The sequence below is a fragment of the Hylobates moloch genome, unplaced genomic scaffold (genome assembly GCF_009828535.3).
Source record: "Hylobates moloch isolate HMO894 unplaced genomic scaffold, HMol_V3 SCAFFOLD_15, whole genome shotgun sequence".
NCBI classification, from domain to species: domain Eukaryota; kingdom Metazoa; phylum Chordata; class Mammalia; order Primates; family Hylobatidae; genus Hylobates; species Hylobates moloch.
Genome location: NW_026652290.1, coordinates 36,872,192 through 36,899,175, shown reverse-complemented (window position 1 = coordinate 36,899,175; position 26,984 = coordinate 36,872,192). Strand labels below are relative to the sequence as shown.

The following is a 26,984-nucleotide window of genomic DNA, read 5'->3' as shown; positions in this document are numbered from 1 at the left end:
CCACCGCACCCGGCCAGAGCTGGGATTTCTAAGGGTCTTGGGAAGTGTGGCTTCCAGTGCTCCGGGAGGTTCAGAAGCGGAAGCATTCAGGGATTGGTTAACCTTTAGCTACTGAGGCGTGATTACTCCAATGGAGCTGTCATTGATTGGCTGTCTTTCTGAAGCTGTCTCACTGCAGTGAGGCAGTTGTTGATTGGCTGGCCGTCCGGTGTGACTTAGTTGTTGATTGGTGGATTTCACTGGAGTGAAGTGGTCGTTTATTGGCTGGCCCTCTGATATGAGGTGGTGGTTAATTGGTGGGCGTCAGTGCAGTAAGTCAGCCGGACGTCGATTGACTGGTCTTCAGAAGCAGGTTCGGTTTTGTTTTATTTTGGTTTGGTTTGGTTTGGTTTAAATTGATGGGGGCTGTCATTGAGCCATTAAAATAGGGTTAAACCCATTGCTATGGCTAACCAATAGGCAGTCATTTACTAGTTGTATGGGAACTTTTAATTTTCACGTGTCCTAGAATCTTAGAATTCTGAGTTGGAATAAGCCTATCAAAATGCAGACCACGCGTCGGACGGTTGGGCGGGTCGGGGAGGGGGCGGTCCACAGGCCTGGGCTCAAATCCTGACTGTCATTAAACAAGGCACTCAATCTCTGTGACACGGTCTCCTAAAGGATGACACCTCCCTGAAAGGTGGGTGTTTTCCCAAGATTAAACGCCTTGGCATGTGGCAGGTGCGCATCACTGCTTAACATTTACTTCCCATTGCATTTCGCAGAGCTCAGGGTTGTGGCCCAGGGGAAGTTCTGTGGGGTGTTGTTTTGTGGCTCGGTTCTCTCACTTGGCCTTTGCCATCTAAGGCTCGGAAGAATTACATGGCAAGATGTAAAACTCTTTGGATGCTCAGGCCTCTTTCATAAAGATACTGATATAATTGGCTTTCAGTAGGGCTCAGGCAGTGGAATTTTTAAAGCTTCTGTATGATGTTCGGTGTGCATGAAAATAGATCCTGCCCAGCCAGCTCTTTACTTAACTGCCCTTCATGCAATAGGAAATATTAATGAACAGCTTTGATTGGCGAGATCTTGACTGGTCTTAAGCGATGGGCTGCTCTTGTTAAAACCTTGTGGAAATTGTGTAATTAAGAAAGAAATGTATTCAGATGGAGTATTCTCTGAATATTCCATTCCTGTTACTGCTATTGCTCTTCTTGTTACTTAAAAAAAGAAAATCTGCCTTTATGACTTTCAAAAGTCTAATCTGACATAAAGCTCAGGTTAGTGAGTTCTACATGGTATGCACTTGAGATTTTCTGAAAGTGGATAACAAAATTGTCTCCAGTTCTGATAGGAGCTTTATGTAAACTTTATCCTCTTGAATATTGTATATATTATGCAGAGGCTTTCCTCCTTCCCAAAAGGTTTGTTATCTTTAAATTTGGAAGTTAATTCATGAAAGAAACATGTATTATTTATAAAAAAAATTTTTAGCATCTAGTAGAAAATATGTTATTTAAAAATGGTATTTATGCTTCCATGGAGTCAATGTGCATAGGTCCCCTGTAATCCTAAAATCATCCCTATACAATAATGAGAACTTCTCTCTGTCAGGGAGGAAGGGGATTTTAGTCCTGAGTCTTTTCATCATTCATTTCTCCCTAGTTTGGAAAAATGTCTAGTTAGTTTAAGGACTGAATATTGAATTTTTCTGCTTGAAGAATATTGGTTCATCTTCTACCTAAGAAGTACAGAGTTGCTGAAATAGTTTATTTTATTTATTCAGCCACACTTTTGCTATTTATTACTTCCAAAATATATAATACACACATCTATTTATTGTTGTTTTGATAAACTTTTCATTTTGGAAAAATGTTATGTTCACTTCTGATGTTGCACATTTTATAGATTTTAACAAATGTATAATGACAGGTGTCCACCATTATAGTATTGAACAGAGTAGTTTCACAGCCTTAAAAATCCTGTGCTTCACTCTTGCATCCCTCCCTTCCCTCTTGCCCCAGGCAAGCACTCATTTTCTTACTGTCTCCATAGATTTGTCTTTTCCATAATGTCATACCGTTTTAAAGAAAAAAGTTATTCATGACATTCGTTGAAGAACAGTAAGGCAGACTTTATTCAGAGGGACTACTACAGTAAGGTTTTGCAGTCAAGAAAGAGATTGGGTTTGACTCCTAATATTAAGACAACAAGGAAGACTGGGCATTTATAGGCAAGGAGCAAAATAAGGGAGTTGGTGGATGGAAAATTACTAAGTGGAAACATCAGGGGTGGAGGGTGGGTATTCTGGCTAAACTGACCGAACAGGATTCTTCTGAAGGCAGGACAGGGTGATCAGCTGTCACTGGGGGATGGTAGAGGATGAGGAACCTGATCAGATGTTGAGGGTGGAGGATTCCAGCTAGAAGCACCTTAGCAGGAGAGTCTTGCAAAAATTGGGCAATGCAAAGATGGACACGGAAGTGCAAAAGTTGAGGCCTTAATGGGAAGAAGATTCAAAGGAATTTGGCTGAAGTTTGGTTAAGGATAAACTGTCAGAATCACAGTGTGTAGCCTTTTCAGATTGGCTTCTTTCACCTAGCAATATGCGTTTAAGGTTCCTCCATGTCTTTTCATAGCTTGATAGCTCATTTCTTTTTGGAACTGAATAATATTTCATTGTCTGGATATACCACAGTTTGTGTATCCATAAACTGTGTCCTACTAAAGGACATTTTGCTTGCTTCCAAATTTGAGCAGTTATGAATAAAGCTGCTACTGACGTCCCTGCACAGGTTTTTGTGTGAATGAAAGTTTTGGGGAATAATTTTATATTTATAACAAGTTTCCAATATAGTATAGAACATTCTCGCATACCCTTTACCTGGTTTCTCGTTGTGTTAACATCTTATATGAATGCAGTAACATCTTACTGGTGTGTTGTCGAAACTAAGAGATTGACAATTATTTATTATTATTATTAGACTTTATTTTTATTTCACCAGTATTTCCACTAATTTTCTGTTTCATGATCCAATCCAGGATACCACCTTGCATTAGTACAATGTTCATTTTAATTTGTAGGAGTAGTTTGGTTATGTTGATTTATTAAATATGTTTATAAGACACAGCATATCCTGAGAAAATGAGTGTAAACCTAACAGTTATCAGGAGGCAGTGTTACTTAATGAAATGGACTCATTTAATTATAATGTTACTTAGAATTTTTTTCAAGTTTGTTTTTGTTAGAGGGTCAGATTTCCCCATGTACAGCAAACAGTAACGTAAGATTTGTTTTATAAGTTTGCTGTTTCTAAACCAAATACTAAAGCTTGTTGAAAGAAGGTCATTTTAAAGTTGAGCATTTCAAGACCCAGGAGAAAACAGGTTGCAGAGTTGTAATAAAAGCTGTCAGTGCCTAATTTTTCAAGTTGGTGCAAAGGATGAAGTGTCTGGGTAGTTCTCTAATGAGCATCTCCAAATGTTTTGCTGGCAGAAGGACTCCATGAAAGATGACAGAAGAAGTTATTGTGATAGCCAAGTGGGACTACACTGCCCAGCAGGACCAGGAGCTGGACATCAAGAAGAACGAGCGGCTGTGGTTGCTGGACGACTCCAAGACGTGGTGGCGGGTGAGGAACGCAGCCAACAGGACGGGCTATGTGCCGTCCAACTACGTGGAGCGGAAGAACAGCCTGAAGAAGGGCTCCCTCGTGAAGAACCTGAAGGACACACTAGGTGAGTGTTTCACCCTCTGGAGAGAGGAAGCCTTGTGCATTTCAAGGGACACTGTTCATCTTTCTAGTTAGTTTGCTTTTTCAAAAAAAAAAAAAAAAGTCTGTTTTAAATGTTAACTTCTTCCTGGTTGTCTTTTTTAAAAATCTAAGAATTAAGAGATGAAGATGGAGAAAGAGGATGTTTGTCATTTCCTGGAGATTCTGGAGTTTGGGGTCCTGTGTATGGAGACACTTCTGTGTGCTTGGGACCCCTGCACAGGTATCTCCTTGTATCAAAACGTTAGAGGAGCCTGACTTGGAATTCTCACCTCTAAGTCTACCCAGCTCTGCCAGTGTCGTGACATGAAGTTCTTTCTCTCTTCTAAAATCCTGTCCATTTGGCCTACATGCCTAGAGCAGGGGACAGCCAAAGCACTTTTTCCCTCTCTGAAATGGATGCTATATCACACCACAGTCCTGGGTGCTGTTAGCTAAGAGGGCAGCTTTGTGACATCAGAGGCTACTCCAGCCAAACTTCCAGGGTGGGGGCCTAGTTCAGCCATACTGTTGTCCCCATGTGCCTCTTTTTTTTTTTTTTTTGAGACAGAGTCTCGCATTCTTGCCCAGGCTGGAGTGCAGTGGCACAATCTTGGCTCACTGCAAGCTCCGTCTCCCAGGTTTACGCCATTCTCCTGCCTCAACCTCCCGAGTAGCTGGGATTACAGGCACCCGCCACCACGTCCAGCTAATTTTTTTGTATTTTCAATAGAGATGGGGTTTCACCGTGTTAGCCAGGATGGTCTCAATCTCCTGACCTTGTGATCCACCCTCCTCAGCCTCCCAAAGTGCTGGGATTACAGGTGTGAGCCACCACGCCCAGCTCCCCATGTGCCTCTTGTTTTCCCAGGTGTTGTCAGCATATGGGCAGTGCCCTCCTGGAGTTACACAAAGTTAACAGTATCCAGTCTTGCCTTTACATGCACATGGGACTGACTTACAGTATTTACTGCCTCAGATTACCTGAGAAAATAATTGCGAGGACTTTTTTGAAGAATGACTCATCTGAGCTGACATTTAAAACATTGTTGTTACCTTCTTATGAGTATGATGTTGTCTGTATCCAAGACTGCAGGTTATCACTTAAGGGCTTGCTAGTGAAACGAGTTAATATTATCACCTGTGTCACATTTACTTGGGGTTTTAAAAAAATTTCTAACAAGAGGATTTGTTTTCTTTTGGGGAATAGAGAATGAGGAATACATAGGAAAACTGAAAGTAAAATTATACACCAAATGTGGTGGGTGTTGCAAAATGTTCATCTTTTCTTTTCTGCCATCTTGAAAAGTCTAAACTCCCTCTGAAAAATCATTGAAAGCCTTCATGTATTAGGTAGTATTTTTGTGTATGGATTAGGTTCTTACCATGATTTGGAGAGATAAGTGAGACATGGAACTTTGTATGAACCATACCAGCTCACCGGCCATCATAGATTTTCAGTCTGATGGAGAAATTTCATTTTTGATTAGCAATATACTCCTTCTCCACTGAGCTGCCTCCCTTTCATCTTTTCTTCCCCACATAAGCATGCCACTTGAAAGAAATACTGTTTTATGCTTATAACTCTTAATTAACTGTGGTTACCAAAAAAAGAGGGTAGCATGAATAGAGAAAAACTTGAAGGTTGTCTTGAGCTTTATTTTTCCAATTTCTACCTTTCACCAAAGTACCTTCTTTTTAGTGATGCTAAACATTGTTACATTGTTAACTTGTTGTGTGTCTTTTTTTTTTTTTTTTTTGTATTTACAAGATTCTAGTAAAGCATGAAATGCTCAGAGACTTGCAGGAAGTAGAACAAGGCCAGGCTAGTTCTCTGGGTGACCTGGAAATTCCCTTGAAAACCTTGTCAGTTTTCTTCCTCAGTTTTCTAGAAGGAGAAAAGACAAAGCCACAAATTAAAACTATGAACCACATCTTCCGCCCAGCATGCTTAGTTTTTTCGTGAGCTGTGATCGGTTCAGCCAATGCGTGTACTTCCAGGCTCTCAGACTGAGCCAGCCGCCCATTCTGGAGCCGTCACTGGGCCCGCGCCCGTCCCCAACAGATGGCCATCCAGCCCTGCTGGAGTGCAGCGACTGCTCGAGTAGGCCAATCCCATTTTTGGAGGAAACAGATTGTTAGAAAGCTCTTCCTTAAATAGAATCAGATTTTTACATTTCTTTAACTTCCTTCCTTCCTTTGGCTGTTATTTTGCCCTCTAGGCCTGTGCTGAGTAGGTGGGATCCTCTTCTGTAGAGTGTCGGCTCTCCCAGAGGCTTGCTCTCAGTTCAGGCAGGCAGTTCTTGGGAAACATTCCTGTTAAGCATTAGGTATTGTAAAAATACAAATAAAATGATGTTCTGAACCCCTGTATTGAGTATAGCGGTTGATCTTCATAGCCAAAAGGCCCTTGGGGATCAGTATCCCCGTCATGAGGGAGACATATCCCCATGGTTCGTATATATTTTTTGTTTTGATCTCTTTATCATGCTCACCTGGAGGTTTTTGTTGGACAAAGGGATCTTGTTATCTCAGCATGAGTTTTCCCTTGCCCTACTGAGCTGCATCCAGTAGAAGAGGAGGCACCCCCTGACCAGGTCTCACCATCATGCAGTAACTTCTGTGCACTTCTGTGCAAAGCTTATAGTTGTGGCATTGCCAAGAAGGAAAGTGAGAATGCTTTCCATAGCCCCTCCTGCCTCTCATTAGTTGCGTTTTTGTTTGTGTGTGGTTTTTTGTTCTTTGTTTTTTGGGTTTTTTCTTTTTTTTTTTTTTTTTTTTGCTGAAAAGATAGGAGCCAAAGTGTTCATGGCTTCCTATTATTGTTGGTGATGATAATTAAATAGGTATACCATCAGAATGACAGTATGACTTTAGGCCAATTGTGCAGCCAGGAGAAATTATCCCTGCTGTGTATTAGGCGTGGAAACAGCATCAAAAGTACACCACGTGTATACTGACCACAGTTTTGTTTTTGTTTTTTGAGACAGGGCCTCACTCTCTTGCCTAGGCTGGAGTGCAGTGGCACAATCCCTGCTTACTGTAGTATTGACCTCAGGTGATCCTCCCACCTTAGCCTCCTGAGTATCTGGGACTACAGGCATGCACCACTACACCGAGCTATTTTGTATTTTGCCATGTTGCCCAGGCTGATCCTTAACTCCTGAGATCAATCTAGTAACTACTCATGGCACCACCCACATTTGCCGTTTTTACTGCTTTGGGAGTCCACCTAATTCATAAATCCATGGTAAGATTCCTCCCTGCTTTGGAATAAAATGGCACCAGCCTCCCCAGCAAAACCACAGTGTTGTCTGTTGCATCTCCAACTGTAGATTACCCTAACTCTGTGTAGTTCTCTCCTGCTTTCTTGTACTCATTTGCTGTCCGAAGTCGGTAATAAACTTAATTTTGTCACATACAGCACTTTGTTAAGAGTAGCTTGAGGAGAGACGTGAAAACCTTTGACAAAAAGCTCTGTCATGAAAGTATTTACCTTTCTTTCTCTGCAATAATTTAAAATTGAATAAAGCAACCTGAGCTCTTATTTTCACATGGGCAAAACATTTGTATGCTGGATCTCTTCTCATATTCAGCTTATGATCATGAATAGTCAGAACTTTGCCACAGATAACAGGGAACAATGATCAAGAACTGTTTCTGCTGGCAGAATCCAGTTGATGTTTTTGAAGGTCTCAGACTGCACAGCTCTGAGCTCAGTGGAGAGCAGTCCTGTGCTGAAGTCTGGCCTTAATACTGCAACTCCACTTAGAAAATTGTGCACACGAGGTGTTGTAAAAGCACTATGCTACATCTTTTGAGATGGGGAAGCTGCTCCCAGGGAGGTATTTTTCAAAGATTTTCCCTCAAGCTACTGAAGAGCAGTTTTTTGTTACTACTTTATGACACCAGCTGGAGCCTTGCAAAGCCCCAAAGGTTAATTCTCTTTTCGGTGGTTAACATAGGCTTAAGGGCTGACTCACATTACCCAAAAAGTTAGAGTTCCATTTACAACCTGATGATATCCTCAGGAGGGTTTGTTCATAGGTCCACCTGCCCGTGGCTCACCCTGCCACCCTACCTACCTGGGACTTCTGCATCCAGCGTCACCTGCCCCAGGGCTCACTCCTCAGCATTCCTCCCAACAGGACCACACCTAGGCCTAGAGTGGTTAGAAACTTGCATGATCAGCCCCAGAACTCCTACCTCTGTGATCCAACCCAGACCTGGGAGCACAGAGGCTACTGAGAGGGCTCCCTAATGCTAACTGTGAAATAGCCTTTGCACTGGTTTAAGCTGATGCTTTTGGATGGGGACAGGGTGGCTGGCACCCATGGGTGAAATTGACAGGGTTCTGAGAGGCATATCCATGCTAGGATCAACTTTGGAATTGAACTGATCAAAGTCACAAGGAGTACAGCTGTAGGATTGTTATGTAAGATCCAAAAGCAGTGAAAAGCAACACTTGGTATTAGAATTAAGATTATAGTACTCTGGAGGGAGGAAGGCAGAGCCTCAGTGAAGGTACAGGGGCTTCTGTCTTGGTGATCTGCCCTCGGGTCTGTGGGGCAGGCTTATGGGCACACCTGCCTTGTAGGAGTTTGCAAAGCTGACTGCTTATTTCTGTTGGTATTATGCTTTCGTTTTTAAGAAACTTATTTTAGAAAAATGTCAGTTCAAAACAACGATCAGGGCTGGGCACGATGGTTTATGCCTGTAATCCCAGTGCTTTGGGAGGCTGAGGTAGAAGGATCAGTTGAGGCCACGAATTTGAGACCAGCCTGGGGAACATAGCAAGACTTCATCTCTACAAAAAAATTTTTTTTAAAATAGAGCATGGTGTCATATGCCTGTGGTCCCAGCTACTCAAGAGGCTCAGTTGGGAGGACTGCTTGAGTCCAGAAGTTGGAGGCTGCAGTAAACAGTGATTGCAACACTGCACTCCAGCCTGGGCCACAGAGTGAGACCCTGTCTCAAAAAATGAACCATAAAAAAAAGAAAAACAACCATCAGAACAAAATGTCAGAACTTTTAGAGTTCCTGCATCTACAAGGGGACCCTACCCACCAAGTGTCAGCCTCCGTCCCAGAGGTCAGGATGGACAGAATCCCTGCTCTGGCGGAGTGTGTTATGTTCCACACAGGCTCAGGGACCTGCTAAGCTGTAGGCATCTCAGAATGAGGAGGGGCGTCGCATTGCTGGAGTGAAGTTCACAGAGGGGCATGGAGGATGAGTGAGCATGTTGTCAGAACCGCATGGGGAGGCCTTCCTGGGCTGTGCACAGGACTCAAGCATCTCCACCGGGTGATCACAAACAGTTGAAGATTTGAGCAGGGGCGTCCCATGTTCCTCTGCAGAGCTGGGGAGGAATTGGGGATGAAGAAACATGGAAAGCTCAGAGAGGAGAACACACTGGTCCATAGAGAGCCGTGGATGCCCGCGGCGCTGTAATGGAGATGGAGGAGTGTAGATCCATGCCCTGCCGGCCTATGCATTTACCAGGATTGCCTCTCATGCCTGGATTTACCATTCCTTGCTACTGCAACTTGTGGGACACATGAGATGGGGAATTTTCTCTCCACTTCTGCCAAGTTTCCACTCAGTGGAGCCATGGATGGTGCCCCAAGGGCACTATTGCTACACTGGAGGAACCCAAGGATTGTGGATCCCGAAAGAAGGGACTTGGGGCAGGTGGCTTAGGAGAGTCAAACCTGGTGTGGAAACCCTCCAGGCAGCAGTGAAGGTAACAATGTTTATGGAAAACTATCAACCATTTTCTAAATTGAGTTCTTGTGAAAGTAAAGTATAGATATGCCTTTGCTAGGGAGAAGAGAGCAATTTGAATTGCATTCTTCAGTTACTTTTTACACCTTTATGGAGTCTGATTTTAGATTTTAAGTGGACTAACAAATTCCTCATTATGTAAAAAATAAATGTCTGCCTGGTTTTAACAATAGATGCCCTTACAACATTTTTAAAGCATTAAGATCACGCACGATCTTTAAAGACACTGTATACAGATGTCACATGTCTTGTGAAAGGAAGTCTGGCTCGTGCACCAGGTTCTGACCACCTCTCTATGGGGAAGCATGCCCACATTAGGTGCTGTGTGCTGGATGCAGGAGCCAAGTTGCTTTATTTCTGGTATAGCTACCTGCTGAAAGTGATAGTGGCTGTTGGTGCCGTTGAGGGTTTTCTCTCTCTCTCTCTTTTTTTTTTTTTTTTTTGAGACGGAGTCTCTCTCTGTCACCTAGGCTGGAGTGCAGTGGCATAACCTTGGCTGACTGCAGCCTCCACCACCCAGGTTCAAGCGATTCTCCTGCTTCAGGCTCCCGAGTAGCTGGGACTACAGGTGTGTATCACCACACCCGGCTAATTTTTGTATTTTTAGTACAGATTGGGTTTTACCATGTTGGCCAGGCTGGTCTCGAACTCCTGACCTCAAATAATCAATCCACCTCCCTCGGCCTCCCAAAGTCCTGGGATTACAGGCATGAGCCACCGCACCTGGCCAGTTTCTCTCATTTTAAAGCACACCAAGTCTTAGCACAAGAATCATGCTCAGCGATTTATCTTAAGATCAGACTAGCCTGGAATTCTTTCCTCCCTCCCTCCCTCCTGCCCGTTCCCCCCTTCCCTTTCTTCCACCTGCATAATGGCTATAAGAAGTAGCAGGCAGGGATCAGGGTATCGGCTATAAACTGGAACGAGAGAAGGCAGCTCTGCCCGGGGTAACTGAAGGCCCTTTAGTTAGGGTTAGCCTGCATAAATACATGTAATGAGAGCAGCAACAGCTTGCAATTTATACAGCATTTTGCAATTTACCAAGCGGCTTACACTTACATGCATTTTTTTATATCAGTAGTGAAGACTCTGGAATTATGTCTAGGAAGAATTAGAGGGCTTCAGACTAGTGGGAAGGGGGTCGGTCTTGAGCCTGTGCTTCATGCTAAGCATGCTGATTTTACTTAGATCAAAAGACCCAGGTCAGCAGAGTAGTCAAGCAAGATGCTTTTAGTTACATGTTACATAAATTTATGAAAATGTCCAGTTCATATGAAAATATATAATAGCACCCCAGGCCAGCCTCAGTGGTGTTACTAATCACAGATGAAAAAATTAAGCCTGAGAACACAGCAGTCACAGGTACAAGACCCAAAGGGGACTTCAGATCTAATCTGAATATTTTTCCTATACCGAATTGACTATCTGGATTTAGTGGTAGGCTGCTTTGTACATTTGGGGAGACTCTGTCCCAGAGTCAGAATTATACCAACTTCTTTGTTTTAGAAATGAGAAACCTCAGGACTAACTATCAAGCCTTGAAGGGGTTCAAGGGTTAGATGATAATCATGTATTGATATAAATTAACTGGTTTTGATAAATGCCCTTATTTGTGGAAATACACATAAAGTATTCAGGTAATGGAACATCGTCTTGGCAGCTTAGTCTCAAATGGCTTGAGGAAAATAATGTTTTTTGCGCCGCTTTTGTAATTTTCCTGTGCACTAAAACAAGTAGACATATCAGCAGTGGTTTAGAGACTACCCTAGGCCGTAAAGGTAGCTGGTAGTCCAGAGACTTGGGCTCCCCTGCTGTGCCTGGGCAGTGCCCTAAGTTCGGCATAAGACTTTAAGAGGCCAGAAAGTATCATCGAGTATTTGCTGCAGTTGGACTTAGAACATGAGAATAACACTAGATGTCAACGTGCCCAGCTGATGCTTCACAGAATGGTTCTAACAGTACCTGATTCAGAACTTTCTCTAGTTATTCATCAAGCTTGTCTCCATATCCCCAGCATGCAAGTGAAAACCATCTCTGCTTCTTGCTGGGTCACCCCAGGCTGTTTTGAGCTCCTAGGCTCACAGCCTCTGTGATTGCTGGGAAATTGGAAATTCTCATTTCGGCATTATAGGATTGTGGGTCTGTCATCGTGATTATAAATATTTTCACAGGTCTCAACAAGGGCGGAGCTGTTCATCTCTGAAATGAAATGTGGGTAACAAATGCAGCTGCCTGGTTCTCTTGGAAGCCGAGTCTAAGCTTCAGTTGTCCCTTTCTCTATCCCTTGGAAATCCCGTCTGAGCCACTGCATTCTCTGCTGTGAGTGACCTTTGAGAACAGTAACCAAAGGCTTTGAAATAGGGATGCAGACATGATGCAGCAACCCCAACAGTGTAATAGGGTATGTTCCGATCAGAAGGGGGAGCCTGGTCAGATGTTATTTCATCTGGTCGGGATGTGAAGGAAGGATAAGGCTTAGTCCCTGACTTTCCGAAGCTTGTATTCGTAATATAATTGGGAAAATAATACTGGCACAAGATGGACAGTCCTCATTCAAACAATAGCGCTGTCCCTTCCTGTCCCATGGGAAACCAGGGCTGAGTTATGCAGCTCGGGCACCTGTGCTTTCGGAGAGCATGTAGCTTCTTGGGCAGGAGGGAGGATTCTGGAGTCTTTGATCACCTGCATTCAAATCCAGGCTTTGCCACCTACTACTCTTAATCGTTGAGTGACTTTGAACAAGCCCTTGAATCTTCTGAGCCTCAGTTGCGTCGTCTGTATAACAGGATACGTGACTGCTTGTCTCATAAAGTTTTTGAGAACTGAAGTCATTCATATGAAGAATACTCTGAGCTGGATTGAGACTTGGCGAGGGGAGGTGGGGCCTCACTTGAGGGATGGAGAGTGCAAGTGAGGATGTGTAGACGGAAACCCATAGGTATGGGAAGGCCATCGGCGAGCCAGCCGGGCTGGGGTGAGCAAGAGGGCTGGGGCAGCCTCTGGGGTGAGGCATGCCACACCGTAAAGGCCCTGGGTGTGAAAAAAGAACCCTCAGAGGTTTCCACGGGGCTTAAGGGGGAGATGAGTGCTGGGGTGTCCGGCAGGGGTCCTGACCCTTGTCTTCAGGACACGACCGGAAGGGCCTGAGCCTGGTGGTGGGAGGTGGAGGACGAGGCCTGAGAGCGACCCAGGGTGACATCCCAAGCCCTGAGCTCAGCTGTGGGGATGGAGGACAAAAGAGAAGAGGAAGATTTTGAAGGAAAACCCCTAGGACTCTGTTGACTGGATGGGGAACACCTCAGAGAAGTGTTAGAATGACTCAAGAGTTTCCAGCCTGAAGGACCAACAGAGTGACCCAGAGAGTGGGGGAAGTAAGAGGAGACTGAGCCAAGGTGCCTAGTGGAGTCTGAGGTTAGGATGGGACGTCAGTAGGATGCAGAGAAGGCTGCAGGTGTGAATCTCAGGCTTGGGAGATACACATTTATCCTTATGACATACTTCTTTATGTCAGTGAATTTTCATTTTCAGATGTGTGAAGATACTGTAATCCAGGGCCTACCTTGGAGAGCTGTCACTTCTGCGGCAGCTGATTAGGTACCTCAGCTAGGCATTCAATCTCTTTCATGTTAAGGACTGGACCTGGCCTTCTCTCTTTTGGATTCTTCTCTGTCCCTTTCACACACGAGTTTGGCCCTCCAAACCCATGGGAAAGATCTGTAACCTCTAGCTCGCATGTGCATGTACACACACACACACACACACACACACACACACACACGGTTCCCTGCAAATGGATGGCTTTAGATGCAGTTAACACCATTCAAATAATACTAGAAAGAATAACACTGGAATAATGCCATACAAATAACACGAGTACCTTCACACTAAAAAGCGGTCACCAGAGCCCTCCGCAGCAGGAGGCCTCGTTGTAGCTGGTGTCAGGGCCGCAGGCTCCCCCAGCCAGCATTAGTGCTCCCTGCCCTCCCTGCTGAGGAGTATGTGGCTCCCACCCTGAAGCCAAACAGAAAGCTCATGCAGCAGAAAAGCCTAAACCAAGTCCCCCAACTAATCTCATGTATTTTCCCAGCAAATGGGTCGTGATAATTATTTCTCCTCAAGTGCCTAAAGTGTGCTAGGTACCTGCTAGGTGCCTGAATATGTTTTAGTTTCATCTTCACAGTAAGCCTACTAGGGAAATCATACTAGCCTCATTTTGCATGTGAAAAAACTGATACTCAGAAGTTAAGTGAGGTGCCCAAGAACACACAGTACATGCCGGGACTGACACTTGAGCCCAGTGTGGCCTGACTCTACCTCTTGTGATTGCTGTTCAGTCTCAGGAAATGGGGGTGCTGATTGGTGTGGGAGGGAGATGCAGTTCCTGCTAGGCATCAATACTGGTGACTCCCACCCACACGACTGTTGAGGTTATTTGCTGCCCTTGCACTAGCCCCCAAAATGCTAAGGGAACAGCTCCCCAGTTCTCCCTGGCCCTTAGGGATTCACGTCTTTGTAACTTTTCCTGGTTCCTTAATGTTGAGGTGAGCAAGAGCCATTAATCAAAATAACTGAGAAGCTGAGTGTCATAGGAGTATACTCCTTTTCCATAATTGAGTTTAATCTGGGAGCAGTTTTGTCAGCACACATGTGCCGCTGCCACATGAGTCATCTTCAGCCATCTTTGTCGTCAGTTTCTTTGTATGGCACAGTTTTCTGCAAACAGATATTCCTCAGAATCGTAATCTCTGAAATGCCTGAGTTTTATAAAACTATTAATCAGTTGTCTTCACTCTTAAAGACAGGGATATTATTATTATTATTATTACTTTTTTTTTTTTTGAGACAGAGTTTCATTCTTGTTGCCCAGGCTGAAGTGCAATGGCAATATCTCAGTTCACCACAACCTCCACCTACCAGGTTCAAGCAATTCTCTGCCTCAGCTTCCCGAGTAGCTGGGATTACAGGCATGCGCCGCCACACCCGGTTGATTTTTGTATTTTTAGTAGAGACAAGGTTTCTCCATGTTGGCCAGGCTGGTCTCGAGCTCCTGACCTCAGGTGATCCACCCACCTTGGCCTCGCAAAGTGCTGGGATTACAGGCATGAGCCACCGCGCCCAGCCAGGATATTATTTTTAAAATTTGGAAACTATAGAAAAGCATAAAAGAGAAAAGCAAATGCTCCGTGATCTTATCACTCACAAGTAATCACGGTTGACATTATGTCTCTTTTCCCAGTGTTAATATAAGTATATAATCAAGATCCTGTTACACAGATGACTTCTTGCTGTTGTCAGTACTAGCTGTCACAGTGCAGTTCATCTGTAACAGCGGTCCCCAACCTTTTTGGCACCAGGAACTGGTTTTGTGGAAGACAGTTTTTCCACGGATGGTGGCAGGAAGTGGGGGGGATGGTTTCAGGATGAAACTCTTCCACCTCAGATCATCAGCATTAGATAGATGCTCAAAAGGAGCTCACAACCTAGATCCCTCACAGGCGTAGTTCACAATAGGGTTTGCGCTCCTGTGAGAATCTAATGCTGCACCGCCTGACAGGAGGCAGAGCTCTGGTGGTAATGCTCGCCAGCCCACTGCTCACCTCCTGCTGTGCAGCCCGTTCCTAACAGGCCGCAGAGGTATTGGTCTGCGGCCTGGAGGGTTGGGGACCCCTGGTCTAGAGAACATCAGGCTTTTCCTACAGGGTACTTGGTCCTGACACAGGCTGGAAATGAGATGTACTCAGTAATTTTTGGTATATATGCTTCCTGGGTGTTGAGTGGTTGGTATGTATGCTTAGTGTGGCTTATATATTCTGTGAGTCATGTAAAAGGAGAAGCTGATTCTTTATGGTGCATTTGTCTTAGAAGTAGTTTGTTTTTCTGAGTTGAATGTTCTTCAGGAATGAGAAAATTCCTGTTAATCATCCTACATACCATTCAGACATGCTTTCTAAACTAAGCCACTCTCCAAGGAACCACTTTTTCCTTTCAAATCAGTACAAAGCCAAACTGTTCCCCTTAAAATGTTTGTACGTAACATAAGGGGAAAAAAGTTAAGCTATCTTAATTATATTTTAAATGTTCTGCTTCTCCAACAAATTGTTTATCGTCTCTTTATCACGCTAAGACGGACTCTGTGGGTTCTCAGAGATGCATTTAACACTTTACGTTTACTTTTCATGTGTCTGTTGTATAATTTACCATTGTATGAACATGAATTAAATATAATGTATCAGAATTTAGAATTCATTAAAATTCTGTCTTGCAAGATTGTTCATAATAGGAAGGGCCCACATAACATGGAATCTTCGGCAGTAGTTGTGGTGCCAGACACCCCAAAATAAATGTGGGTTTGTTTTTGTGTATCTTTAGCTTCCAAGTATTTAGAACCAAAAATGTAAAACAAATCACAACAGATTAGTGGGAGGATACTTCAAGAGAAAATAGACACGATTTGTCTAAAAAGATTTCTAATGGGGGACAAGGCAGGAGAGACCCTGGGAAGTGAGGATGGGGTCCATACCCTTGGAATACTAAGGAGAATCAGGTGTGGAGTTCACAGTGGGGTGTGTGGAATTCACATTGCTGTGTGCACTTGGTTGGGTGACAGCCGGTCGTGTCCTGGTGAAAGGCAAAACATTAGGCAGAGCATTTCCCAGGAACTGGCATCTTGGTTGCTTCTTACTAAAATGATCTCACCCTGCTTCAGCTTCCTAAAGATCACCCCTTCCTAACTATTTACCTGAGTTACTCAAGCGGGAGTCTTAAGTTTACGAATAAAGAAACGTGAACCAAATATGTCAGGGAATTGGAGAACAATCTTCCTAGCATGTTTCTGTCTGCATTTACCCATACGGTGTGTTCTCTTTTTTAGGTGCTATCCATATGTCCAAAATGTTCCTTTGCTCTATTCCATTTTAGTGTCTGCTTCCTGGAAGCAGGTGTGAGGCTACTGAGAGAGCGCTCGTTTACTGGCTTGATGTGTGAAGCTGCCTGCCTGCAAGCAGGTGGGCATCTGTAGGGCTCCTGCATGGCCCACGTGCTGCCTCGGTGTAACCGATGGACCTTGGCAAGTATGGGTGGAGTTGGGTGTATTTCTCCACATTAGCCTGCATTGACTCATGTCACTTTTTGCCCAGAAGTCTGTCCCTATGAGCAGCTCCTCCAGGCTGATGTGGGTTTTTCTTTACAACTTCCCCTTCCGTTTGGGAATTCACAGATTTTGTGCATGCACTCAGGTTTTCCTCAGTGACCCCCACAGCTGTGAGAGCCACCCAGAGGGCAACTGTTCGTAAGTTAAAGGCTGGAATGGCCTGTGTTTCTTCCTGGAAGCAGGCCGTGCTGAGGCAGCTGTTTATGGGAAATCTTGCTTGGTTTTGTGTTTTTGTTTTTTTAAGGAACATAGTTGTTGATTGTCTGATTTGTGAAATTTACAAGTGGGTGTTTGTAAAGTAGAGATGAATTAGTGGTAAACATGCAGTTTGTTCTAATGCTGCTAATTGAAGTTGACTAAATCTGTAATGTTTAACCGGGTATGCTAAGAAACTTCATTCAGCAATGACAAAGGTTGGCTGTGTGGTGTCCAAAAGGACCACTTGATCCCCTTGTGGTTCTTCTGTGGGTTTTCTTTTTTCTTCTTCAAAGCCTACTATACACAGTTATGTTTAAAAAGTGAAGTTAATAGTTTGCACTATCTGTAGAATTCTGGAAAGTCAATAGCCTGGCCCAGCGCTTTTCTACAAAAATGAAGCAGTTGAGGCCCAGGCCAGCCGAGCGACTTGGCCAGGGCTGTGGGTCTGCCTCACAGCAAGGCCAGGAGTGGACCCCTCGCAGCCCAGGTTTGGAGGCTGGAGCCCAGTTCCATCAAGGCCCTTCTCCAAAGCACAGAACAGGTGGACCGCACCTAGGCGCTCCAGAGCAGTTATGTCTCAGTAACCCTTGTTCGTCCAAAGCAGCGTACAATCCAGCCCTGCTGGCCACCCTTACCTGGGAAACAGGGTTCCTCTCTTACCCCCCTCATAGACCCACAGTGCTCCCCCTAGCTTGTTCATAAGTGCCCTCACATCTGAGCTGCTCCTGACCCTGAGAGCAGAAGTGAGCTGAGACTCACCCCTCAGGAGCTTTTTAGGGAGGATAGAGGTGTGTGCACACCTTGTCGAGAAAGTGCCACACGGGATCCTGCCTGTGTCCGCAGCCATAACAGTGAACTGGTATGAGGATGACAACACAATGGCAGCCATCACCTGGGCTCCTGCTGCATGTCAGACACCCCGCTAAGTGCTGTCCTCAGTTACTGGTCCCTCATAACAGCCCCACGGGTACCAGGGGTTTCCTTGTGTTACAGATGAAGACATGTAGATGCAGAGAGATGTTACAGAAAGTGCCAAAGCCAAGCACGAGGAGGTGGAGAGGCTGGGCTCCAGAGTATTCTGAGAAGCTGGCACAAGTACGGTTCGGCTGTGTCTTTGCCAACCACGTGCTACCTGCGTATTGCCCCGTGAATGTGCTGTCTCTTTTTGTGTATTCGTCGCATTTCATTTTCCTGAGCAGGTGTGGTCCTGGAGAACGGCAGGCGTGCTGAACGTTTGCCAGTGGATTGATACTTTAAGCAGTGCTCCAGAATGCCTTGTCTCATCCTTGCCGCGTCTTGTACACTCTTTTGCATATTCAAAAACGCTTGGGCTCATGGATCCGGTATATGTGTTGAGAGGTACTAAATATGTATTTTTAATTAAAAATTATAATGAAAAAAATTTTTAATTCCCTTCATTGGCATCTGTGTTCCCATTTGACTTTCACATTTGTGAGAAAATTCCATACTTTTAGTCCTTTTTTTTTTTTCAGGTTTAAATATTCCATCATTTTGTTTGCCTGCCTGCTCACAAAGGAATGGGCTTTCTTATGGCTGGAGTGGAAAGTCAGGTTCAGAGCCGTGGACACAAGGACCCGTGTGGTGGTTGGGAGAGTGGGCCCTTTGCCCCAACACCTCCCTTTTGGAACTGGTTCCTGGTGTTCCCACCCACTGGCAAAGGGACTACCTGCGCATAGAGATGGTGGAAGACACTCGGCCCCACCTGTACGGGCTGAAGTCCATCAGTGAGACTGCAGTGCCACAGGGCCAAGCAGGGGCCCTACAGGTGCTCCTCCTGCCTTCCCTTTCAGAGAGCAGCGGGCTGGAGGCTGAGGAGGCAGGGGCGCCAGCAGCCCTAACCCCCACCCAGCCAGGGTGGCTGCTTGGGGTTTCCCTCAGGGATGGCAACTCCCTTCTGTTGCATGAGGCTCCTTCCTCCCTGCCATCGTGTGGCAGTCCCTTCCTGAACTTGGGGATTTTGAATGGCAGACAATAGAGTGTTTCATTATGGGGTATGCATGCCTAGAAATAAGAAAAGTCAGACCAGGCGCAGTGGCTCACGCCTGTAATCCCAGCACTGTGGGAGGCCGAGGTGGGCAGATCACTTGAGGTCAGGAGCTCAAGACCAGCCTGACCAACATGGTGAAACCCTGTCTCTACTAAAAATATAAAAATTAGCCAGGGTGGTGGCACATACCTGTAATCTCAGCTACTTGGGAGACTGAGGCACAAGAATCGCTTGAACCCGGGAGGCAGAGGTTGCAGCCAAGATCACACCACCTCACTCCAGCCTGGGTGACACAGTGAGACCCTGTCTCAAAAAAAAAGAAAGAAAATAATAAAAGTAAATATCCTAGAGTTATTCCAGTCTGGGGAAATTCGGGGTGGGTCAGGAAATAGTGTACCACGGAGCCATCAGACACAGCCAGTGACAGCAGTGCTTTCCACCCTAGGAGCGGCATCACTGACGTATGGGTACGTGAGTGCCCAGCAAATAGTAGGGTCTTTGTGGAAGGGAAGGAGGAATAAATAGCTGCAGAGAAGGGTCAGTGTGGTGTGTGCTCGGGAGGTCTGCTCATTGCGATCCTGGCCTCCTACTTTCGCTCACACTCCTGGCAGTGTAGGTGCCTGTCGCTGCAGACACAGGCCTGGAGGGTCTGATGAGTGCACGTGAAATCCTGGTGATAAGACAGCAAGTAGGGTTTATTAATTAGCGATGTATATTGAATGCCTGCTCCATGCCCGGATCTGAGGCCACGATGGTGACTTTGTTTGTCCTTCCCAGGGAGATAAATACAGAGAGATGAGGAAGATGGTGAGATGAGCACCAGTGAGCGCTCCCATGGCCTGCGGGAGACAGGCCTTTAGACAGGCAAGGCGCCGTCAGTCGCTGCACCATGTTATTCTAGTGCTGGTTACTGATCAAGGTGCTCCGCGAGCTTTCGGATCAACCCTCATTTTACTGTGGAGGGAAGGCCAGTGGTGTTTCCCCATGGGCCGTGTTGCCTGCAGTCTGCTCAGGGAGATGGGGATTTGCTAAGCTTTTGAAAAAGGTTAATGGTTTTTGTTTTCTTTCTTTCTTTCTTTTTTTTTTTTTTTTTGAGACAGAGTCTCTCTCTGTTGCCCAGGCTGGAGTACGATGGCGCGATCTCGGCTCACTGCAACCTCCGACTCCAAGGTTCAAGCGATTCTCCTGCCTCAGCCTCCCCAGTGGCTGGGATCATAGGCATGCGCCACCACACCCAACTAATTTTTTTGTATTTTTAGTAGAGACAGGGTTTCACCATTTTGGCCAGGCTGGACCTGAACTCCTGACCTCAAGTGATCTGCCCGCCTTGGCCTCCAAAAGTACTGGGATTACAGGCATCAGCCACTGTGCCCGGCCTGGTTTTTGTTTTCTAAAGCTAAACTATTAGAGGTAAAAAGTTTCCTGGGTCAACTTCCTAAAGTCAGTTAGGACCTCAGGGAGCAGGGAGGAAACTACGTGACACCTGACAACAACAGGAACCTGAAGGGACAGTTTTGGAGATGGGCTGGGATTTCGTGCAAGGGAAGTTGGTGCCCAAAAGGGACATGGAAGACTGGGGAAGCTGTCAAGAGTACATTTACTGCTTTTTCTCCATGGTGGTCAGGAATTTAGAATTTCTTCTTCCTTAAACATACACAGTTCTTAATGGTGAGATTATTTTCTGCCAGCAGGACACTCAGAAAAGAAAGGTCAATTGAGTATTTTTGCTTTGCTTGACACGTTTCTGCCAGCCTCAGCTGGAGAGCTCTATGCTCCTGCCCTGTCCAGATCCCTCTCTGCAGCTACGGGATCAGCTGACGGTGCCTGCTGCTGCTTGCACACTGTCCCCCGCTACTGCCCCCCTTCCCGCCACCAGGCCTGCCCTGTGCCCTTGCTCTCCACAGTGTCGCCCTAACACCTCCTTCGCATCTCTGAATGGCTCTGAGTCCTTCTGCTCGCAGCCGTGGTGTAGCCTGTCTTCCTTGCCACGTGTACTTCCTGTCCTCACCTGAGCACCTTCGTGTCCTGCAGGACCGAAAGAGACATGCTTAGAGAGGTCCTCCCTGACCTCCTCCTGTTTATTGTGATTGTCACTGTTGGTCATCATCTGCAACTTGGGTTTGTGTAAGTGACCATTGCACTGGTCTGTGAGGTTTAGGAGGCAGGGTAGGTTCTTCACACGTTCCCTCCGGCTGAGCATTAAACAACAAATGAACAAAAGAACCCTTCTTGAGAACTCTGAAGAAATGAAGAAAGAGGTACAGCCGGAGGTGGCATTTGTAGGTATTCTAGTGTGAATTCATGGCAGAGCCAAGGGACAGCGTTTCAGGAAGGACTGGAGAGCATCGTGATCTGTTAGAGTTCACTGAAAGTTTTTGCACCTTAAATGCCATTTGTTGCTAGGGAGGAGTCAGAAATGATTGGAGAAATCTCTGAAAAAGTAACTGAGTCCCCTTTCTCCTTCATCCGAGTACACCTCTGTTGAGCAGTGAGTACATTCTGATGCCCTTCCTGGAAGGGGACATTAGCAGCGCCTGTCCTCTGCCTGTCTTGGCTGGTGTGCTGTGACCCTGGGTGGGGCCAGACCAGCGGCATCTGGTGCCCTCACCTGGCTGCCAGGAAAAGTCACTGTCCTTCCATATCCCACACCCCCAGTTCCATGATCCTCGGCCAGCAGTCAGTGTCATGTCTGAGCCTCCGTATGACAAAAGGAATGGGTGTCAGCTGAAGCAGCTAGCTGATGGCATTTGTGCGTGAGTCTCTTCCGACTTAAATTTGACCCTGTCTGAAATCGATTTGTACCCAAAAGTCTGTCCCACTCTCATGAGCCACTCTCAGGGCTTTCTCTGACCACTGTGCCTAAGATACTGGCCCCAGTGAATTCATGTGGGCCCACCCTAAGTCAATTCTTAGAGCCCCCAGAAAATCGAGGTTACATCATGTTGGTCTGTGAGGCCTAATGGGTGTAGCCTCCCAGCATCACAGGTTTCTCATTATTACTCCTGTAGTAAATATTTTAAGCCCAGATTCTCCAGGCTTAGGAAACATGCATGCCACCCAGCTATGAATTATGTCTGCTGATCCACCGCCACCACCACCCTCACTCCCACATCCAAACCCCTTGGTCACTGTGTTATTTTCAGCTCACCTATATATACCATGTTTTCAGATGGGAATCAACAGTTTGGCTCGTTTAAGGGGATGGTTTGGTAGAGGAGCAGTGAGGCTGGGGGAAGGGCGGTTTTATTTTTTTAGGGCTCTTAACTGAAGAGACTGAAAGTCAACTCAAAAGTAACTGAAGGGGAAGAAAAGAAAACGAAAAGTTGGCTCAGATGATTGGGAAGTACGGTTGGATCCAGGGGTGCAACTCTTGGATGGGGCCTGTCTCTCTGAGCCTCTCCCTGCTCACCTCTGCCCCTCACTCCTTTCATGAACCCTGTGTAGCATGGGCAGATGCTGCTGCGGCCCTGGCCGTGTCCTCCTAGGGATGGTATTTCCCCCATGACTGTAGCAAGGGTCCCGGGAGTGCCCTGACCACACAGATATGAGTCATGGGCCTTCCCCCATGGCCAGAAAAGGCAGGGGAAGGCTTGGGGTGAGATGGGGCCCTTCACAGAGAGGAATTTTGTTTGACTAAGAGAAGGGACGAAGGGTTCTGAACAGATTTAAGACAACAGAACCACTACATTAATCTCATGTGGCCGCCCTTTCAAAAAATCCTTAAGTTGAGTAAATTTGAATGTTTTCCCTTTACCTATTGAAATATTATGATGATAAATTTGTGCCCTTCATACTCTGAATAGTGGAAGCTAATCTTAGCAGCATAACTAAAAAAGTAGATGCAAATTAAATGAATATACAGCAACACAAAAACTCGTAGAAGCTGAGCTAAACATTAGTTATATTCTAACTCTTATATGGAAATGTACTTTGGTCACTTTATACCATAATCAGATCTTGTCAGATCTCCATAGTATTTAATAAAAGCTTTTTGTAATATTTAGCTGACTTTAATAATAGGTTCTGACTCTAGTGGGGGAAACCCCCACAGATCAATAATCTCGATTCTTAGCAAAAATAGCATTTTCAATAAAAGGAAGTTTTCTGATTAAATTTGGTTTGTGTTACACATCTGATCAGTAGCAAAAATTAAATGATTTTGCCATACAGCTCCCGAAACTTGAGTACACCCTGTCTAAACGAATTGGCTTGAATATGTTTCTGAAGTACCAAGTTTGTTTGATGCTTTATCTTAAATCTCCAGAACTCCAGCTGGAAGATGACAGCCAGAGCATGTTTTAAAGTCATCTGTTATAACATCTGTTCATCTGAAAAGGGATATAAAAGATTTTGACTTTAAATTTACTGATATTAATAATGTATGACATATTCAGGCTTTTATTAGAACCCAATCTTTAATGTCTGTAATTTTGTTCAGGAAAGTTAAAATGTGCTTATTATCAATAAAAATAAAACTTATGATCAGAGATCCAATAGCTTGATGCTGCAAAATCACCACCAAAGCAGAAAAGATAGTTTACCTTTAAATCCAAGTCAGCTATTTGCCACTTAAAATTATACTATCTGTCTGCTCACCGAGTAACAAATATTATTACCTACAGTACACATGTTATTGTATTATTATGAAATGCAGATAAAGTCATGGCACAGTTGGTGGCTGGTCTTTAATGTGGCACCTGTGAGGTGGCTTGGTTAAGGAGCATGTTCACACTCATTGCTGTCCATCTTGGGCAGCTCTGTGCTCAGGAGCTCTGTGTCCTTGCCCTCCAACCTGGCTGCTGTCTGGCCCGCGAGACCTCAGGCAAATGCTCAGCCTCTCCAAGCCTCTGTCTCATGTCTCATCTGTGGAGCACACTGTCAAGAGCCTGTGTAGAGCAAACAACATGGTAGCTGCTGGAGGGCTGGCGGTATGGGGTCTCCTGCCCCACCCAGTCCGCTGGGCCACACACACATGGAATCCCAGGACTCATTTCCCACAGCAGCAGCCTGAGAACAACTGGCCAAGCTGCCTCAGGTCGTGTTCCCCCCATTCATATGTTGAAATCCTAACCCTTAATGTGATGGTATTGGGAGGTGATTATGTCATGAGAGTGATGCCCGCATGAATGGGATTCGTGCCCTTATAAAAGAGACCTCAGAGAGCACCCTCACTGCTTCTGCCATGTGAGGACACAGCAAGGAGGCACCATCTGTGAGCTAGGAAATGGGCCCTCACCAGACACCGAATCTCCTGGGGCCTTGACATGGGGCTTCCAGCCTCCAGAACTGTGAGAAATGTCTGTAATTTTACTTTATAAGTCAATTGGTTTACGGTATTTTGTTACAGGCGCCTGAACCAATTAAGATACCATCAGATCTCTAAGGTTTCTTCTAGAACTTAAACACCATAATTTTATGATGATAGATTTAAAGAGCTTGAGATGCTCTTCAATGTAAGAGTTAAAATCCTGCTCACTGCTGAGCATGTCTCATGAAACAGCATCTTGCTTTTTTTTTTACAGTTACTTTCATTTTTTCATTCTTTTTCATTCTAAGATATAGCAGTTTATACATTATTGAACAAGCTGTAGATAAAGTCATTACTTTGCGAGAAAATGCTGCTTCATCTAATATACAGCATGCCAGCCATTGGAAGGGTTTTGTAACGGTCACATTCTAGATATGATCATCGCAATATGATTTGTCCAAAGCATGCTGCTGTGACACCTCCAACCAAAATGCTCAAAACCAGGTAAATTCTGTGCAGTAGGATTTTATGATTAACTTGATAATTGAAAGAAAAACACATCATTTCATCTCTTGTCCCAAGTCTTGCTAAAACACATGACCGCACACCATGCCTTGGTTAGGGCAGGATGGGAGGCATTGGAACTGTCTGGGTGTTCTGCATCGTTGAGGACCCACCTACCTCACGTCTCCCTGAAGGATCCACCTGGCTTGCAGCCTGCTTTGGAGTTCATTGTTGACCCCAAGGTGAGCAGGCTCCAGGGACATGCTGGTGAATGTGCTCTTCCAAAATGCGACATAGACTGGTAAGCAGGGGCCCTGGATGATGGGGACTTCCAGTCTGCCATGTTCTGGTTGGCTATGGTTTCATTATGGTAGCTAAAGACAGCCCGAGTCATAGAAGTGAGTATGAGGATTTGCCTGTCTTGTTGAGAAAATATGTAAAATTCTATGAGAAAAGAATCACGTTACCCTGTTAAAATAAACACACATTGGAGTTCAAATTGTGCTTCTGTTACAACTGGAAGCAGTAGGTGGTTTTACTTTAATGAAAGATGAGGCGATGAAGCGGAGATGTGTAGAAAAACTACATACAGAGAATGAAAGGAAACTGGGATCTGGGTGCCGCCTCTTTACCTACAAGGTAATGAGTTTGCCTTCGAATTAGAGAGAGGCAGTCGCTTAGAGCCTGGACCACTCAGGGACTTGCCCTCGGTCAGGACGCACAGCTGCAGCGCTCCCGTCTCCCAGACACACACAAATCCTTGTTTGTTCTGCAGCGGAAACCTTCCCTTTGAGATGTCCCAGCTGCCACCTGGCTGGGTCACAGCTCCAGGTGAAGTCCAGGCAAGAGGAGGACGAGGGATCGCTGAGTCCCCTAAGCCTGCCCCCGTGTAAAGGCTCTCCTGACTCTAGGGTTGCAGTTTACTTAATTATCCTCACATAGAAAGGCCACCTGCACTCTTGGTGCGTTTTTCTCTTCCCACTCCTCCTCCTACCACTGAGACACCTTGCACAGGCACCCTTCCCCTCCTTCTCCCAGCCACAGCTTTTTTGCTCTGATATCCTTAGCAATCAGGAGGGCTGAGCACATTAAATCTTCATATGCCAGCATTCAGGGTCTCCCATCCCTTCTGTTCCAGATGACCCTGGCTCTGGCCATTGGGCAGGATCAGGGTGCAGAGAAGAAAAGGGTTCTGCTTTCTCAGCAACCCAGCAACTTGGTCCCATTGACGTCTTTCCCACACAGTACCCCTCCAGCCTGCCGAGACCTATTAACTGCTGTTCTGGGGCCCTGGCCTGTCACTGGTATTACATTTCTTATCCAAAATCTTCATTATCTGAACCTCAGCCCCTCTTCCATCTGGAGACACAGGGACCTCTTCATTCTGTAGAGAAAGAGAAAAGGTTTCTCTCTGCTTGGGCATGCAAGTGGGCAGGGAAGGAGTGGAGTAGATTCTTGGCACCCCAATTCAGAGTCCTAGTTTCATTTCCTATAGAAATCATATTACAGATGATAATGCTTTCCATAAAAACCATGCTGGACACCAGCTGCTATCAGAACTATGCTTCTTGACTATTATGGATTGAATGGGGATTTACTAGGTGTACAGTCTGTGCCACATCACTGGCTGGGTATGTTGGGCCAATTCCTTGACCTCTTGTAGCCTCAGTTTCCTAATTTCCACAAATTAAGAAGTTGCCCACTTTGTCACAGGACTGTTGTGAGGGTTTAGGTGTCAGTAAAGTCAGGTCCCTCTCCATCCCGAGAGCCTCTTGAATTTCACTGCACCAGCAGCTACATACAACATTGCTCCGATGGAAGAGCGTTTGCTTCCCAGGTGCCAAAGTCTGGCAGGCAGGCTTTCTATTTTGGTGGCCATCCGACACTGGTAGGATCATGGCCAAGTGTTTTTAAAGAGGACTCTGGTCCTCTTTTGGTAAGGTATCATTCAGAGCAACAAGAAAGCCACAGCTTAGTTAATAAGAGTAATCATTGTTATCCACAGAGCACTTCCTGTGCTTTATAGCATCACCTGGATGCTGGTGCCTGTCATGGGCCAGATTGCATCTTCCTGAAATTCATTAAGAAGTCCCAATCTGCAGGACCTCAGAATGGGACTGTGTTTGGAGATAGAGCCTTTACAGAGGTGATTAAGTTAAAATGAAGTCACTGGGGTGGGCCCTCATCCAGTCTACCTGGTGTTCTTATAAGAAAAGGAGACTAGAACACAGACACACTCAGAGGGAAGACCATGTGAAGACACACAGGAAGAAGACAGCATCTGCAAGTCCAGGAGAGAGGCCTTGCAAGGAACCAACCCTGCCCACACCTTGATTTGGACTTCCAGCCTCCAGA

The 26,984-nt window shown here is 45.4% G+C and overlaps 1 protein-coding gene across 3 annotated transcripts in view; it reads left to right on the top strand.

The window, feature by feature from the left end:
- Positions 1-26,984, top strand: part of NCK2 (NCK adaptor protein 2) — a 153,352-nt gene that overhangs the window by 110,361 nt on the left and 16,007 nt on the right. For 2 of the 3 annotated variants that reach the window (XM_032176742.2, XM_032176736.2), the window contains exon 3: positions 3,482-3,723. In XM_032176742.2, the coding sequence (XP_032032633.1) occupies positions 3,498-3,723 (226 nt within the window). In that variant the 5' untranslated portion in view covers positions 3,482-3,497. The remainder of the gene's footprint in view (positions 1-3,481; positions 3,724-26,984) is intronic. The other variant, XM_032176741.2, reaches the window with a different exon arrangement.